We start from the raw sequence: 17,790 nt of genomic DNA on the forward strand, positions 1-17,790 counted from the left end.
TTATTTCCCACCCGAGCCCCAAAGAGCGCTCCGGAGTGTGCCCCGTGCTTCGGGCTGCAGGCTGCTGCCCGCAAGCCTTGGGAGCACGTCGGGCACTCCCGCTGGGCTCCCAAGGCTTGCGGATAGCTTCCTGAAGCCTGGAGAGCGAGAGGGGTCGGTGCGCACCGACACCACTCGCTCTCCAGGCTTCAGTGAAAGCCTGCATTTGCCCCATAGGACGCACACATATTTCCCCTTTATTTTTGGAGGGGGGAAAGTGTGTCCTATAGGGTGAAAAATACGGTAATTTACACATACAAATTGATATGCCATCCAAATGTCCAAACAAGGTCGGTAGCCAATCAAAATTGATGTTTACACCTTCAAATATAGCAAGGGTACATAGCTAGGTGTATAAGGGTGCAGATGGTAGAATTGCACCAAGCCCTATGCCTGTAAAGGGGCCCATACTCTCAGCCTTTTTACTCTTCTAAAGCAGCATTTCCCAAACTTGGGACTCCAGCTACTGTTGGACTACAACTCCCATCATCCCAAGCTAGCAGGACCAGTGGTCAGGGATGACAGGAACTGTAGTCCAAAAACAGCTGGAGCCCTACCATTCAGCCCTAGGAGCCTTCATAAGGGAGCTGCTTCCAGAGGAAGAACTGTTGGGAGAGCGACAGCCATCAGCAGGTGGGTAGTTTCATCTGTGCTGCCCCACTTCCAGCCAGAGTCCTTCAGAAGAGAGTTGCTGCCATGGACTTTATGTGTACGTGCATTTTAATGAGCTGAATAGAGTGAAAGATTCTGAGTTAAGGGGGTGCAGAGAGTATGTGTATGAACATAACAGTGCTCAGTTTATTTTCGGGCTATTTTGTCAAAGTTTATTTTGTTTTATAGATTATAAATGCTATATTAATCATATAATGCAACTTTTGCTTTAATTTTGATGTTTAGCTTATTTTTTAGTTGTTGAGTTAACAGTGTAACCTTCACTGATTATTTGTTACTTATTCTACACAATTTATGCTTTATTTGTGATGATGTTACTATTTTTTGTAAGCTGCTTTGGGATTCATTCAAATGAAAAGCGGCATAGAACTATATAATAAACCAAACCAAACAAAACAAAACAAAACAAAACACTTAATTTCTTACCTAACGTATCTTCTCTTATGGCAGCATTCATATTCATAGTCTGCTCTACTTCCCATGAACTTTGTTTTTCAACTTCTTGCGAAAGTAGCTTTTCTTTCAAAGATGGAACCTTTTGGGAAGCTGAATTGCAAACTGTTTGAATTTCACCTTCACATACCCTTGGTAAATTTGAGTCTGCTGAAGTTTTTTCTGCTTTTTTATCCATAGTTGCGGAGTCAAAGGGTGGCCATCCACTTCTGTTTACTAAATCTTCTCTTGTCCTTATGGATAAGGAACATGATTCTTCTGTGCTTCCTTTCACAATCATTTCCCTTGCGTCCGGACTACTTGATGGCTTTTCCCTTTCTTTTATCTGTATGCCCTGTTTCTCACAAACCACAAAGGATTGTTCACATGTAGTTTTGGGTGTATGCAATTCCTTTTGTTCATCTTCTGCAAATTTATTAACTTTCAAATCTTCAATCTGAGATTCACATACATTTTCAGGGTGAAGAGACAAAGACTCGTTTGTACTTTCAGGTGTCTTTTCTGTGACTTCTGTCAGTATGGAATCATCTTTATCAGATTGTCTGCTTGGTATGTCATTTATATATTTAGATGGGTTTTCAGCATTTAAATTAAAATTCATAATTAGAGGCAGATGATTCATGTTCCCATCAGTGGTAATCAGAGTATTTACACCTAAATTGTCATTTGAGGAAGCAGGTGAAGGTGGAATTTTCTCTTGTGTGCTGCAAGTACTACTTTGTTCACAGCATTTGTTGTTTTCGCATGCATTATCACTATGTATTTCTTCAGGATTAGTATTACTCTCTTTACCTAAAAGAATATTGGAAATTGTGGAACTGGAGCTCTGACTTGGTGTTTCTTTACAAATGTCATCATATCTATCAAAGCACACATTGTGCAGGTTTGTGTAATTATTCTCCACCTTTTGTGACAAGATGGAACTAGTTTCAGTCTTCGACAGGCCATTTGTAATTTCCTCACCAGTAGCAATATCCTGAACTTTGGATTCTTCAGCGAGTGCCTTATTTGTGGAAGAAGCTCCCTCATGGGGTGCATTGTTAATATTTTCATTTATCTCAAAAATAAATTCATTCCTTACATTTCTCTCTAGATGCTCATTGAGTTTAGTACAATGATCAGTATCTGGAGTAGAACAATCCAAAGCTGCAGTGCTTTCTAAGAGCATCTTGGGTTCTTCCACCAATGAATAGCAACTGTTTGAGGAGTTTACTTCTATCCTTGTCTGTATTTTATCAAACTCCTTTCTGTTTTCTTTTCCTTCGGCTGCTGTTCCTCCACACCCAGCACCACCTGACCCACAGGTTAGTTCTGGAGTAATGAAATGAGCTGTGCAGATAACTTTGCTTGGAGAAGCCTCCTTTCGATTTTTATTGAAATGGCAAACGGCATTGTCTTCATTCATAATATTCTCAAGACAATCCAAATCTGTTGGGTGAAAAGATTTTAATGATGAAAATTGGAAGGATGAATGCTTTCAAATATAGTTCATATAAGGGATGTATTGCCATTTTAATCATAGTTAGTTCCTTCATGAATTTGTCTAATCTTTTAAAGCCACCCAAGTTGGTGGCTATCACTACATATTGTGGGAGCCAAGTCCTAACTATGCTAACTAACTAAGGTCAGCGTTTTGAATCCCCGCGACGGGGTGAGCTCCCATTGTTCGGTCCCTGCTCCTGCCAACCTAGCAGTTTGAAAGCACGTCAAAGTGCAAGTAGATAAATAGGTACCGCTCCGGCGGGAAGGTAAACGGTGTTTCCGTGCGCTGCTTTGGTTCGCCAGAAGCGGCTTAGTCATGCTGGCCACATGAACCGGAAGCTGTACACCGGCTCCCTTGGCCAATAAAGCGAGATGAGCGCTGCAACCCGAGTCGTCCGTGACTGGACCTAATGGTCAGGGGTCCCTTTACCTTTAACCAGTTACTGATCTGCAAAGGGACCTAACCTCTAATTCTGTGACTGCTAAGCTTATTCAGGATTCTTTGGTGAGGGAACTTATCAAAAGCTTTTTGAAAATATAAGTAAACACCGCTTGTTTTCACTCTGAAAGAAATCTAAAAGATAGCTCAATTGATTAGAGCGTGGTGCTGAAAACACCAAGGTTACAGGTTTGATCCCTGTATAGGACAGCTGCATATTCTTGCATTACAGTGGGTTGGACTAGATGATCCTCAGAGTCCCTCCCAACTCTACTATTCTATGATTCTATTAGTGAGTTATCCTTGCAAAAGCTATTCTTGTTCAGCTTCAGCAAGATTTGTTTTTCTATATTCTTGATAATTTTATCTTTAATAATCGTTCCACCAGTTGTCCTGGAACAGATGTTAAAATAACCATTGCCTGGATCCCCTCTTCATCTCTTTTTAGAAGTTGGTGTCACATTGACTACTTACTAGTCATCGGATATATGGAAGGTGATTTTAGTGGCAAGTTACATCTTTTATTAGAAGATAAACAATTACACATTTCAGTTCTTTAAGAACTCTCAGATAGATGCCAATCAGAAGTGGTCAGTTTTAAATTTATCACTAAGGCCCAGAATTTTGTCTAGAACACCAGCAGCCCTGTTTGTTTTACTGCAAGATGCATTCCTAGCCCTGCTTTTCACTCATTCCATACCCTTGAAATCCATAATCTCATTGCCCTTACTTGGCATCTCATAGTTTTATCAGCCTGGCTTTGTTCTGTCCTGCTGAAGTAAGTAAAGCCGTGCAGACATCCTATTCCCCACCCACAATTATTTGTTGGGTGGTGTGGGGGTGCTAATGCTCTCATGGCTATCAGGGTGAGGGTATTAGGCTGCAATTTTAATATGAGCATTTGGCAATGAATATGTATTTCAGTAATGTGAGATTCTGATAATACATTTTAGCTTATATATTTTAGTTACCATAGCTAAAAAATATTTTTTTAAGTTTTTCTTTAGCACGCTTAGTTTAGATAAACATCTTCTGGACTGTTTTTTTTATAATTACACACACACACACATATGTACCTTCAACACTAATTGATTCCTCTTCCCCTGTGTTTATATCAGTATTGCTTTGTTTTGCTTTTATTTCATCCAGATTCAAAGACCGAGTAGTTTTTAATCCAATGTCTCTTTGTTCAAGACTATTAGAAACTTCTTTTGATTTTTGTGTATATTTGTTTTCTGTTTGGCTTGTATGCATTTGATTTTCATAACCTGTCTCAGCAACCTGCAATTAAAAAAAGAGCACATGTTTCTATTACTGTACTATTGAGCTGAAATGGGAAAATGGGTACAGTGGTACCTCAGGTTAAGAACTTAATTCGTTCTGGAGGTCCGTTCTTAACCTGAGGTACCACTTTAGCTAATGGGGCCTCCCGATGCTGCTGTGCCGCCACTGCGCAATTTCTGTTCTCATCCTGCATCAAAGTTCTTAACCCGAGAATCTGTATTAAAGGTAAGACTGGGGGGAGCAAGTACTCCAGCACAATGCTTCCACACACAAAGGAACACTGCTAAGAAAAAAACGAACTAAAATTCTTAAAATGGAATCCCTGAGTTTAAGAAAGAGAAGGTCCTTGACTTATGGCCTTCCTTTTACATTTTGTACATTTTCCTGGGCTGCATGGATATGTCTAGAATCAAGAGGCCAGGCCATATTGAAAAGGACAGCAAGGCTGAAATCTTCAGTAACAACCTCACCAATATTGGCATCCTCCACTCAAGGCAGTATTTTTTCCTTATAGTAGAAATGTATAGAAATTAGTTTTGATACTTGGATTTGTTCCTCTGGATTAGAAATTTAAAAGTATACAAGAAGTAACTATGGATAAATCTTTCAATTCACTGAGGTACTGTCATAGTTGAGGAAAACGTATCTCGTACTGAGATACCTAAAAGTTCTGAAACAATTATTCTAATGTCTCCAATGTATGAACTAGATGGATTTCTAAAATATGCCTGTTCTTGTTTTAGTTTAATAATAGCTTCTTGAACTTTTGGAATTATTTTAAATGTTTTTCTTACTTCCTGGTAACCTTGTTAATTCAGTAGTATTTAAATGGGGGGGGGACCTTACTTCATTTTTCCAAGTTGCTTGTGTTTTCTCATATTCATTCTGAAGATTAAAGAACTTTTCTTCATTTTCTTTTGCCTTCTCCCTTTGCAGCTCATTATCTCTTTCAAGGGTCTGCAATAAAATTAATTATCCAAAAAATAATCAATACCACATTAATGAATTTTGATGTGTTTTATGTTGCTTGGACCTTTTCTTCTAACATGCTGAAAGTGCCATACAGATCAGTGATAATGTGCTATCACAACAATAATTTTCATAAATTAACAGAAAGGTGCTTATAGTTTAGCTAACAGGAAACAGGGGGAGGTTATGAAAAAGAAATGGCTATAAAAGGGTATAAAAATACTTGCCATTATTCAGTTTCACTGCATAAGTTTTAATGTGCTGAAAAAGTAATATAAAGTGCAGAGCTAAGAAATATGAAATGTAGCACATTCTAAACCTTTGTTTGCGAAGATAAACACTACAGCACATCCTAGAACATATTTTTATTACAATAATCAAACCTGAATTTTATTAACATTCCATATAATATAGAGTTCAGATTAACTTAAGGACTGTGAAACACCATTGCAAAAATTCCAATCTGTAGTTTTTCTTGTTTGATTTTCCTATTTCATTTTTAAGTTGGTTCAATTAAATTAAATCTGTGTTAAAAGAATACTGGTATGCTATTCCTACTGCTACTTCACATTTACGTAGCACCAGCAGTGTGCAAGGCAGTACACTAAGAAGGATTTTAAACTGCCATACTTGTCTTAACATTTCTGGATTAACTCATTGTCAGCTTTGCTGTCACATTGATAAATTAAAGTAATCTTGCATAAATCAGTAGTAAAAATTCTCATACATCTCTCAGGTACTATACAATTTTGCCCTCTTCACATTTTTGAAAAATGAATAAAAGGGATACAACCCAGTGTATCCACAACCTAATATAAGATGATGTGACCAAATTTGCCAATGTAAACAGTGTTAGTGCATTTAGATAAATGGTGACTATGCACGGTTTCTGTGATTCTTTAAAACCATTTCTGGGGTTGGGAAGAGCCCATAAAAGCTCTCTTTCAAAATTAATTATTTGCTGCATTGCCTTTTTCTACAGACAGTACTTCTGAACCTATACGACACTGAACATTACTGAAACACTGTTGGCTATGCACTACGGTGATTATTTGGAGAATGAAAGAAAAACTGTAAAATTTACCTAGAATGTGGGGGATGTGTGGCCCTCCAGATGGTGCTGGACTCAGCAGCTCCAGCCAGCATGGCCAGTGGAGTCCATCTAGATTGATAGATGCCTTCGCTAATTGTGGTCGGGATACTACACAGACAGTTTTGAATTTTGCTGTTGTTGCTTTCTTTTTAAATGAATCAAAACATATAGAATGCTTGAGGGAGAAAAGAGACCTGACGTATCCTTTCCATGCAATTATCCCTCTATATGGTTCCATTTACTGCTTGAGAGATTTTTTTTTAAAAAAAAACTTTCACAGATTTTATAAAAAAGTGAAATGTAAAATCATTTTAAAAATCAATGGAACCAGAGGTCAAGATTCGTTACACAGGATTCTAAAACTCTTTGGCCCTGTTTGAACCAATTTCCATTCCTGGGCCTGCATGCGTAAACCCATTCCGCTCTTTTACGAATCAAAAAGGTCTACGTGTCAGCAATCATGGATCAATTGGACACACCTAGAATGGTCACCGCCAGTACTCCTTCCATCCCTGCAAACACAATACGGCTCTTCCACCGACATGGCTGCAAAGCATCCTTGCACAGCTATATATTTTCAACAGGGCATAAATACACAGGCCCAGATCACATGGTCAATTACTAGATTTTATCTAAAACATATAAACTATGCTATCCAAGCCTACACACATTGCATTTAATGTGAATGCTTCATTTAAGTATTATACTCACATGTGGATGTCCTCTGGCCTCAGAAAGGGAACTGATGCATTGAGTGGGATCCTTCCATGAGTGCAACTTTCCTTCCATGAATGGAAGCTCTTTCCATTCATGCAGCATTTACACTAGATGCAATCCTACTATGTCTTCTGTTGAAAAACGCCCTCATTCTGTTGCACTTAACTAGCTGCCATTTAACTCACTGATTTGGCCCTGCATTTTAGTACTGTGAGAACTGCCTTTATCTTCTGCTTTCTCCCATTCATAAGTTTATAAACATGGTAGCCTTGTCTAAATAGGTGCTGTCTAAATAGCAACATACTCCTTTTCAGACCCCTGGCATACATGCTGACTCAACAAAAAGCCTGGTTATAGTATGTTGCACACTAGGAGATCTAGTATATGAATTATGTGAGGCCCCCATTTTGTCAGAAATAGCCAGGCAGATTCCATTGCATTCAGCAGAGTATAAGCACACCTGGTCAACAGCAGTGGGGAAGGGACCCCCTGCATGATCGCAAAACTGTGCTTTGGAGAAATATGCATGGAAGAATAGTGCATATCCAAAATTACTAAAATTGAAATTTACTATAATTATCATGTTGCCTCATCCAGCTCTATGGAAAGCCACAGGATAGAGCTCAGGGTTCAGCCTGATAGGTTGACAGTCTTAAGTTCTAAAGAACATATGACAATCTTTTTAACAAGTTTAAAATACTTTCTGAAGTATTTTAAATCTTGTAATTTGTTTTTAATGTTTTATTATAAAATGTAAACTGTCCTGGGATCTTAGGGTGAAGGGAGTGGGTAACAACAACAACAACAACTTTTATAAAATTATTTAGCAGATGGCCATCAAGTTTCTAATCAAGAAATATCTGACCTGACATGCTTCTTCTAGTTCATTCAATGACATTCTGGCATTAGCTTCAGTTTGTCTGCAGAGCAGTTGCTGCATATGTTGTAGAGACGCAATCATTTCCTTTTTAATAAAAGAAATGCATTCTCTTTTAAATGACAGGATTATTCTGTAAAGCTGAGCACAACAGGATATGCATATATATTTGTAAATTATTTATTTAAATGTTGCTATTGTTATACTTGTGTAGGAAGATGGTTCAATCATAACCAGAGGCCTCCTTATCCTGAATGTCAAAGGTAAAAGACTGGGAGAATATAATGGCATATTGGCTTGAAGGTCAGAGGGGTATAAAGTAGTGGTTAATCTTATACAACTTGAAGTCTCAAACTGCTGCAGCTGAAATTCAGCGTTTTATTGCTCCCATGACTATGAAGATGCTAGACCATTCTGAGCCTCTAAGCAACATGCACAATATTGGGGGAAGGGGGAGAAATTATATAAAGATAACTAATTACAAGTTCATAATTTAACAGTCATGTCAGTAAAGTTCTATTGGTAAACCTAAACAGCATTACCAATTCAGGATGTATTATTTCACATCAAATTAATATGTTTCTTGGTTCTTCAGGTTTCAATACTACAGATGCTCCAAGTCATGCAAATTTGTATGATGCATTGTGAAAACAAGTATTAGATCTCCAAACTCATTGTATATGATTTAAAGTAGTTATATAATTGAGATTCTCAATTCAAAATACACTGAAATCAAACATCTATAATGCCAGTAGTAAAACTCACACAAATGTTTTACAGATTGAATACCTTGTCCAAATAAATAAATAAATAAATACTAATTTAGCTTGTCTTTGAGTAGGCTTACTATTATAAAGTATTTGTGGAGTGTTTGTTTACCATTTCTATAGCAATAAAATGTTTTCTTAGTTTTCTTAAAATGCATTAGCAGATTAGGTAAAGCACAACATCCACAATTTAAGGCTACAATCTCATGCATATGTCTTTGGGAGCTGGGAGTTGAAATTTTGGTAGTAAAGCGCTCCCAACCCACTGCTAGAATCTAAAGTTTCAGTTGTGATGATGAGGTCAAGGAGCATCCTTTGACTATATGGCTGCAATCTTGCATACACTTACCTGAGAGTATGTCTCGCTGAACTTAATGGGGCTTACTTCTGAATAGAAATGTTTGGATTCAACTCAGAGCCAGCCGAAGACACTTTGGTACCTGAGGCAAGCCACAAAATGGCACCACCACAACCACCAGGGAAGAATGAGTGAGTGAATACCTACATTAGGAACAAGGGGAGAATGGGGGGAGACCAGCTGTGCCTCCTATTCACCTAGAGGTCGCTGTAGAGGTGGCAAGGGGGAACTTTCAACATGGCAGATACAACCTCCAAGGAGTGTGCTGCAGCTGTTTCACAGCAGCAGCAGGCAATGCATTCTTTGGAGACAGGATCTGCTGTCCCTGTGGATCCTGCCACCTGAAGTGGTCGCCTCACCTTGTCTCATGTGTGGGTCAGTCCTGATTCAACTGTCTATCTGAGTAACCAGGGAAGGCCTTATCAACAATGGTCGTACATTTCCCCCCAGGCCATAGGACTCTAAGCACTCTTATTTTAACTTTATATGGATTCATCCTTTGACAACATGGCTTAATGACTGCCATGGCTTAATGACTGCCATCAGTTACTTAACATCTTGCAGCTTCATACTGGCTGGGGCTATGGTACAAAAGGAACTGTTCAACCACATCATTAACACAGCAAATAAAAAAGGCCTAAAAGTATACCTATCTCAGTAAACTACAAAGTTTACTATACAAAGCTGTAATTTTAACTGCACATGTTCTTAATAAATGTCATTGATATATAATATATTCTTAATATATAAATTACCTGCTTTTCTTCCTTAAGTTGTGCATTTTCTTCAGTGAGTCTTATATTAAATTCTCTCTCCTATAAATGAAATAAACCATGTCATTGGCCCCTTATGGTTTGTGCTGCAAGCACAGTACCCCATGAGAGAGTGAGTGCAGAAAAGAGGGGTCAGATAACATGAAACTCCTGTATACAGAGCAGTGAGTGTAGGAGGTAACTGGAGGATGCAAAGTGCAAATGGATTGTACCCTAACAATATTATTATAACAGATTTTACACAGAAAAATATAAAAGGATTTTAACATCCAGCATGACCATTGTACTATACACTATACTATATATAGTATAGGAACTATTAAATTAAACTACCTAGCAGTGCACTGCATATTTGCTATAGTTGTCTAGTACTATAGAATTTAAAACAGTGCTACCACACTGAAAACACCTATTAAAATATCAGTATAGATCTATTTTTATAAATTAAAAACATGAAATCTTAACTGGCAAAAAATAATTATCAAATACCATTGAATATTTTTGCTGTAGCTCTTTCAACTCCCATTCCTTTGCTGTAAGATTGAGATTTTCATCTCCCACTCTGTGCTGACAAGTGACATTGGACCTTATCAAGTCTGCTGTAACTTTCTTTAGCTCCTTAATAAGGAAACAACCATAAATAGTTCACCCAAGATTATTTCTGCAATGCCAAGCAAGACAAACCATCTTTCCGCCTCCAACTAATGCTCTTCTAAGCAAAATACAGAGACAAGAATATTAATGGCATTAAATATAAATAAAATTGACAGTGACAGCTTATCTTTGAAATGATGTTTCACAGTTACAGGTCCCTTGTGTGGTTACCCATATGTTTTTTACATTTTAGATTTACACTGCTTTCACAAAAATAGGTGTTTTAATGCTTCATTGTTGCCCTTTTTATAACTAGAAATAAATGAACACTGCATTAGTTTGTGGCTGATACTGTGTGTTGCAATGATACCAGAAAGTCCACAAGAGCTGCAACTCTAAACAACTGACAGAAGGAGAAACGAAGATCACTAATTATTCTAAGTACTCTCACTGCTTCATCCCAGAAGAGTTAAGAATACATTAGTTTAATATATTTGACCTGTGTTTACCTTTAAAATGTTAATATTTTGCAACTATATTTATTTCACAATTCTGTCTGCTGCCCTTCTTAGTTTGTTTAAAGCAACTAGTACAGCAAATAAACAGTACAGGCTTTGATCTTATTAAATTACAATGTATAGTCTCTGGAGTCATAAATATTGCATCTTTCCCCCACCCCTCCTTCTTTTGTATGGGGTAGCCTGTTCAGTATCTCTCTCTCCTTGAGTGCTCTGACGTTTACTCAGACAAATAGCAAAGGTTATGAATGCTGTTTGTAGATAATATCAAGGATTCTTCATGATGCCACAGCACTGAACCAAGTATTCAGAATGGCAATAGTTTTATCTAGCAGCAACTAAGTTTGGTCTGTTTAACTTTTCTTCATAAAAGTGGAATTTCCCCTTATCACAATCCAATAGTTTAACTGTTCTGGACAAAATCATATAACAGTGGAAAGTAGAAATGGTTATTATCTGAGCTGCTGAATTTTATGAATGCCAAGCTACCCAAATACCCAAGCTTCCAATTTAATAAAATTAATAAAATGCAGCTAATTTTTGAAAGGATTTTAAAAGGCACAATATGCCAATGAGAAGCTGTACACCTTATTAAAATGCAAAAAAAGAATGCTAAACTATTGTCATAAACACTGATCTCATTCTCACTCCTCCCCTCCCCAAAAACCTGTCGGTATGGAAAACAAACACTCAAATTATTGTGGAAATTCTGTTTCTTTTTTGTATTGGCATCTATTTGCCTGTTGATGATGGGGAAGGGTTCTAAAGAGCTTAGAGAGGCTGCTCAGCTGCTATGGTTCTGGCAGAGGGCAATCTGTTCACAGAGAGTTCCAACAGTGCCCCTCCGCCAGCAGAACAGAAGCAGTTGGCAGAACCCTGGGACCCTTTGAAGCAGATTCGGGAAGCACAGGTGGATGCATGGGAGAGGAAACAAAGGAGACGTCTGCATAAAGTTGGGTGTTGCTCAAGCTGTTGTCTGGGCTAGTTCGTTGCATAACTCTAGTAGAGGAATATAATGTACCTAGCAGTTTGAAGTGGGATAAGGAGTGACATTGCAGAAATACTGCTGCATCCCCAGGAGAGATGGGAAGAGGGCAGTTTCTTTACGAATTTTTCACCACACCAGCTCCAGGTATCAACTTGCATATGGGTTCTTTGGTTTCTGAAGACTTATGACTACAGCCTGAACTGCCCACAATCTGAACATGTATGTATGTATACATAAAAACTGGATGCTAATGGGATCCATGGAAAAGCCCATGCAATCATTCACTGTCATATCAATTCACCCTTAATACATTACACTGTCTGTTTACAAATACTAGTTGGTGTAGCCCACCTACTCTCACAAGTATGTTGCCAAGGGCCTATAAAACAATTGCAGAGCCTTTCCATTACTTTCAAGGCACAATTCTACTTGCTGGCTTTGACTTCCAAATCTCTTGCTGGCTCAGGCCTAACAGACCTGTGAGACTAATCTCTCACATAAAATCCACTGCGACTTTTAAGACGAGCTGAGCATCCGTTCTTGATTATAATCACAAAGTTCAAACAGCAAGGATACAGAGGGATATATTTTTGGTGACCACTCCTCCGTTTTAGAACACACCTCCCCTAGGGTCTGTTAAAACCTAAGTCTGCATGCCTTCTGAAAGTGTAGTAAAACTTTAATGTTTAGGCTGCTCTTAAGCAGGATTAAGCAGATATATGGTAACTTTATATTTCTATATTTCATACACATTTAACTGGATAAGTTGTGGCCTTTTCATATTTCCTTCATTTTTAGCTTTTTGCCAACCACTTTGAGAAGAGGTGGGATAGATATATAATTAAATAAATACAATACAATACAATACAATACAATACACCTACCTCTTTTAGGTTATCTATCTCAGACTTTTGTCTTGCGTTCACTGCTCTCAATTTCTTATTGAGTTGAATTGCTTCCACAACTTATGAATGGGTTTGGATAAGATAAAAAAAGTAAAGAACTAATATTAAAATACTTTTATGTCTGAATTTTCTACAGAATAAATGTAACCTACAGAATCTGTATGTGTTTGTTTTCTTGTGGGGAAATTATGTCCAGAGGCAGATGTTGCCAATCCCTCTGGAAAATAGGAGTAATCAGCTGTATGTGTGATTACTCAGTTTCATATATTATTTCCATGTGTCTTTTATATTCCACTTTTGTCCTATAGAGTTCATATATTTCACTTCTTAAATTGGAGATAGGTGGAGGTTTTTTTTTAGAAATTAGGTTTTGACACCCACTTGCCATATATTTGTAAAATATTTATGCAGCGTAAAATTGGTGCATACTGAAATAAAACCTAAAACCATAATAATAATAATAATAATAATAATAATAATAATAATATTTTATTTATACCCCGCCCTTCCCAGTTCAAAAAACCAGGCTCAGGGCAGCTAACAACAAATTTAAAACACTTAATTGACGCAACAAAAAACAGCATGAAATACAGTATAAAATGTGAATGACAATAAACTCAGAATTCAAAAATCAATTTAGGGGGGAAATCCATCCAATAAACATTAGATGATCACCAGGGCTATCTGGCTAAATTAGTCCTATTTGGGCCAGCAAGGAGACCAGGGGAGAATTAGCTGTGGGATCCCAGAGCAGGTAATCCCTTTTTATGAAGAAGGGGAGGGGGAGGGGAGGAAGGGGAATAAAAGAATAAATCTAGCAAGTTTTTACATGTGATTAAGCAAAAAGAGATTAATATCAGTAGTTTGGAAAGTGGAAGACATTTCTTGTTCAATACATGACCTTCCATAGGACTTTTCAAGAGACAGTAGTTTCATGCTCAGAATATACATGGTGATTACCAATGTTGCTGCAGTATCATATGAATTTCCTCTGCAGTAAAAGTTAGTACAAGAAATACATTATTTTCTTGTTGAACAGAACCAGCTAATATATATTGAATATTTTAATATATAATCATAATATATTTAACATTTTTAAGCATTTACTTTGCACATATACTGAAATTATCTTAAAATATTGAAAATATAGTAAAATCTCATACATCTTTGTTTTGAAAAGATAGTCGATTTTTAAGAATAGAATTTTAAGAATATGTAATACATAGGGTGGTATTCAACTATATTTTACTCAGAGCAGACCCTCTGAAATTAAATTAATGTTTAATTGGTCTATTCTGAGTAAAAATGATTTTGAGTGGTTTACAGATGATGACAGTGTTTTGTAACTGTGTACTTGTGATGGGAAGGAGTGCTTTAATGTCTGATTGGTTAAGTAGTAATCTCCCTGGTTAGAGCGAACCCTTTACAAATATCTCCAACACTCCTTTCCCCCTACACCAGGCCAACTCCTTCTTCTGTTACATCTGACCAACCCTATCAGTCAACCCAAAACCCCCTCTCTCCCCTCATAGCTAACCAGGTGCTATAGAAAGTGGCTTTCTGAAGTACTGCCCTGCTACCGTGTTAAACCTTGACGCAGCTGTGGGGTGGGGGGTGGCACTTAACAGATCAGTTTGTGAAGCACCCCCTTACCTCTGTTAAACAGCTTGTCTGGGTCATCTGTCACCCTGTCATCAAGCTACAGTTGGTGTGGCTACCAACTAAACCACCTGACACTATCTATATAAGGAAGATGTACAACAGCACGTACTATTAGACACAATTTATGAACAACATAGGTATTAGTCAAGGCTGGTTGGTTAATTTTATCTTGAATTTATAATGTTTTGTATTGATAGTGACATTATGTTTTGTTTTTTGCTGTAAATAGAGTATAATAATAATAATAATAATAATAATAATAATAATAATAATAATGTATTAATATGCCACATCTCAGGACTTGGGGAGGAGCAAATATGAACTGATTAAATGTCCTGCTCCCTGCCTCCCTCGATCTTGTACAGTGGTACCTCAGGTTAACCTGAAACTGTTCTTAACCTGAAGCACCACTTTAGCTAATGGGGCCTCCTGCTGCTGCTGCACCGCCAGAGCACATTTTCTGTTCTCATCCTGAAGCAAAGCTCTTAACCCGAGGTAATATTTCTGGGTTAGCGGAGTCCGTAACCTGAAGCGTATGTAACCTGAAGCGTATGTAACCCGAGGTACCACTGTACTTGTATCCAGTTGCTGGCTGTGAGTGTGCCACTACATTTCTGTCCATCTAGTCACTTCCTTCTCATCCTCAAATATTTGTGGAAGACCACCAATAAGGGGTAAGCTGTCATTCTCCCCTGCTCCCATGGGTTTTGCTGTATTTCTCAGCCTTCACACATAAGGGCTGGATCATGTCTTAGGTTAATCACATATTTATTTACCGTTCTGCTCTAATCTCGCATGAGCATCTTTTATTTTTCTCAGCTGACATGTGATAACTGTATGGCATTTTTCAACTTCGTTCAGACTCTTCTGATGGTCCTCCTTTGCTAACACGTGTAATTGCAACTTTTGCTCCTGCGTTAAAGAAAAGAAAGAAAAGAAAATAGTTAAAGAAAACTTTTCATATGGAATGATGTCTTAACTTTATAAATTAGACGATGCAGGAATGATAAACACACTTATTGGGAGGTAAGCCCCCACTGAACACAGTGGAGCTTACTTCTAAATAAGCATACACAGAAATTGTGCTGACATCCCACGTAGAAGGGCAATAATCTTCCAGCACAGTTATTAAAGATCCCTGTAAGGTAGGACAGAAGCCACTGTAGAACTGTGCCTCCCTATTTCCACCCCACTCCCACTGTCAGGAATATCATTGCTAAATGGTATGGAAAAGGCAACAAGTGATACAGAGAATCAGCAGAGGCTTTCCTGGTCAGAACCAGCACTTTCAGTCTTGAATCCCAGGCAAAATGCGAAAACATGTGCTTTAATCTGTTTTTAGCTTTCTGTAGATATTAATTTTTTATTATTATGTATTTAATTTATTATTTTTATTTCAATAATAATAATAATAATAATAATAATAATAATAATAATAATAATAATAATAATTTATTATTTATACCCCGCCCATCTGGCTGGGCCTCCCCAGCCACTCTGGGCGGCTTCCATAAAAACCAAAAATACAATAAAATATCACACGTTAAAAACTTCCCTGAACAGGGCTGCCTTAAGATGTCTCCTGAATGTCAGGTAGTTGTTTATCGCTTTGACATCTGCTGGAAGGGCGTTCCACAGGGCGGGCGCCACTACCGAGAAGGCCCTCTGCCTGGTTCCCTGTAGCTTTGCTTCTCACAATGAGGGAACCGCCAGAAGGCCCTCGGCGCTGGACCTCAGCGTCCGGGCAGAATGATGGGGGTGGAGACGCTCCTTCAGGTATACTGGACCGAGGCCGTTTAGGGCTTTAAAGGCCAGCACCAACACTTTGAATTGTGCTCGGAAACGTACTGGGAGCCAATGCAGGTCTTTCAAGACCGGTGTTATATGGTCTCGGCGGCCGCTCCCAGTCACCAGTCTAGCTGCCGCATTCTGGATTAGTTGTAGTTTCCGAGTCACCTTCAAAGGTAGCCCCACGTAGAGTGCATTGCAGTAGTCCAAGCGGGAGATAACCAGAGCATGCACCACTCTGGCGAGACAGTCCGCAGGCAGATAGGGTCTCAGCCTACGTACCAGATGGAGCTGGTAAACAGCTGCCCTGGACACAGATTTGACCTGTGCCTCCATGGACAGCTGTGAGTCCAAAATGACTCCCAGGCTGCGCACCTGGTCCTTCAGGGGCACAGTTACCCCATTCAGGACCAGGGAATCCTCCACACCTGCCCGCCTCCTGTCCCCCAAAAACAGTACTTCTGTCTTGTCAGGATTCAACCTCAATCTGTTAGCCGCCATCCATCCTCCAACCGTTCCATTCCGCCATTCCACAACTCCAAACAATTGCATGCAGGCACTTCTCTTGCTCCCCTATAATGAAGATCAAACTATGTGTGATACAGGGAGATCCACACACCACCCATCTCCTGGCTGTTTTTTAAAACAGAAATGCAGGCACAGAGTGCAGTGGCATAGATATGATAAAGCTTTTCACTATGGACCAAAAATGTTCTCCACTCTTGCCATAAAGAAACTCTAGTGAGACAGGAAGTGGTCACAATATGTGAGTTTGCTACCCCTTCTAAAGGCATTCTTTGGAAGTTTAACCAAGTTCTTGAACACCAAGATTGGCAATGACAGGTAAGTTTATCCCAAAAGTAGCTTGCTCACCACTCTTATTCTTCCCCTGCTGCAGTGTGCAGCTTCCAGAGAGGATTGGGTAACACTCAAACAGAGCAATGCCAAAGCCTAGCAGGCATGTTCTACTGAAGCATGCTTTCCACAGGGCCTTTAAGACAGAGTTGTTCCACCTGGCCTTTGGCTTGGAATCAGCTTGATCCCCTCCCCCTCTTTCCTTTTCCTTCTGTGATGGAACCCCTATTTAGGGACTTCCCTGGCTTTTTTCTGGCCCACATAGGACCAGTTTGGATAGTTGGCCTTGGTGAAGATTTGACGTTTTCTCCCCCCAAACAGTTTTTGATCTGGGCTTCCACTGAAATGAGGCTGCATTTTAAGTTGTATTTTAATCCTGTTTTTAAGTTGTATTTTAATCAATTGTTTTTATACATGATGTTAGCCGCCCTGAGCCTGGTCTTGGCTGGGGAGGGCGGGGTATAAATAATATTATTTATTATTATTTGTGCTCTGCTAGAGTAACATGGCAGATGTAATATGGAAAGGATAAAGGAAGAAAAGCGGGGACAAAGAAA

At 38.7% G+C, this 17,790-nt stretch overlaps 1 protein-coding gene across 24 annotated transcripts in view; it reads right to left on the reverse strand.

Annotated features, from left to right (window-relative positions):
* Positions 1 to 17,790, reverse strand: part of CCDC73 (coiled-coil domain containing 73) — a 74,882-nt gene that overhangs the window by 3,728 nt on the left and 53,364 nt on the right. For 23 of the 24 annotated variants that reach the window (XM_081163888.1, XM_081163892.1, XM_081163884.1 and 20 more), the window contains 8 exons: positions 15,367 to 15,502; positions 12,908 to 12,987; positions 10,413 to 10,541; positions 9,906 to 9,965; positions 8,014 to 8,112; positions 5,216 to 5,326; positions 4,162 to 4,366; positions 1,138 to 2,592 (listed from right to left, as the gene is read on the reverse strand). In XM_081163888.1, coding sequence (XP_081020014.1) covers positions 1,138 to 2,592; positions 4,162 to 4,366; positions 5,216 to 5,326; positions 8,014 to 8,112; positions 9,906 to 9,965; positions 10,413 to 10,541; positions 12,908 to 12,987; positions 15,367 to 15,502 — 2,275 coding nt within the window. The remainder of the gene's footprint in view (positions 1 to 1,137; positions 2,593 to 4,161; positions 4,367 to 5,215; positions 5,327 to 8,013; positions 8,113 to 9,905; positions 9,966 to 10,412; positions 10,542 to 12,907; positions 12,988 to 15,366; positions 15,503 to 17,790) is intronic. The other variant, XM_081163891.1, reaches the window with a different exon arrangement.

The sequence above is a fragment of the Podarcis bocagei genome (genome assembly GCF_964188305.1).
Source record: "Podarcis bocagei genome assembly, chromosome: 1".
Taxonomy (NCBI): domain Eukaryota; kingdom Metazoa; phylum Chordata; class Lepidosauria; order Squamata; family Lacertidae; genus Podarcis; species Podarcis bocagei.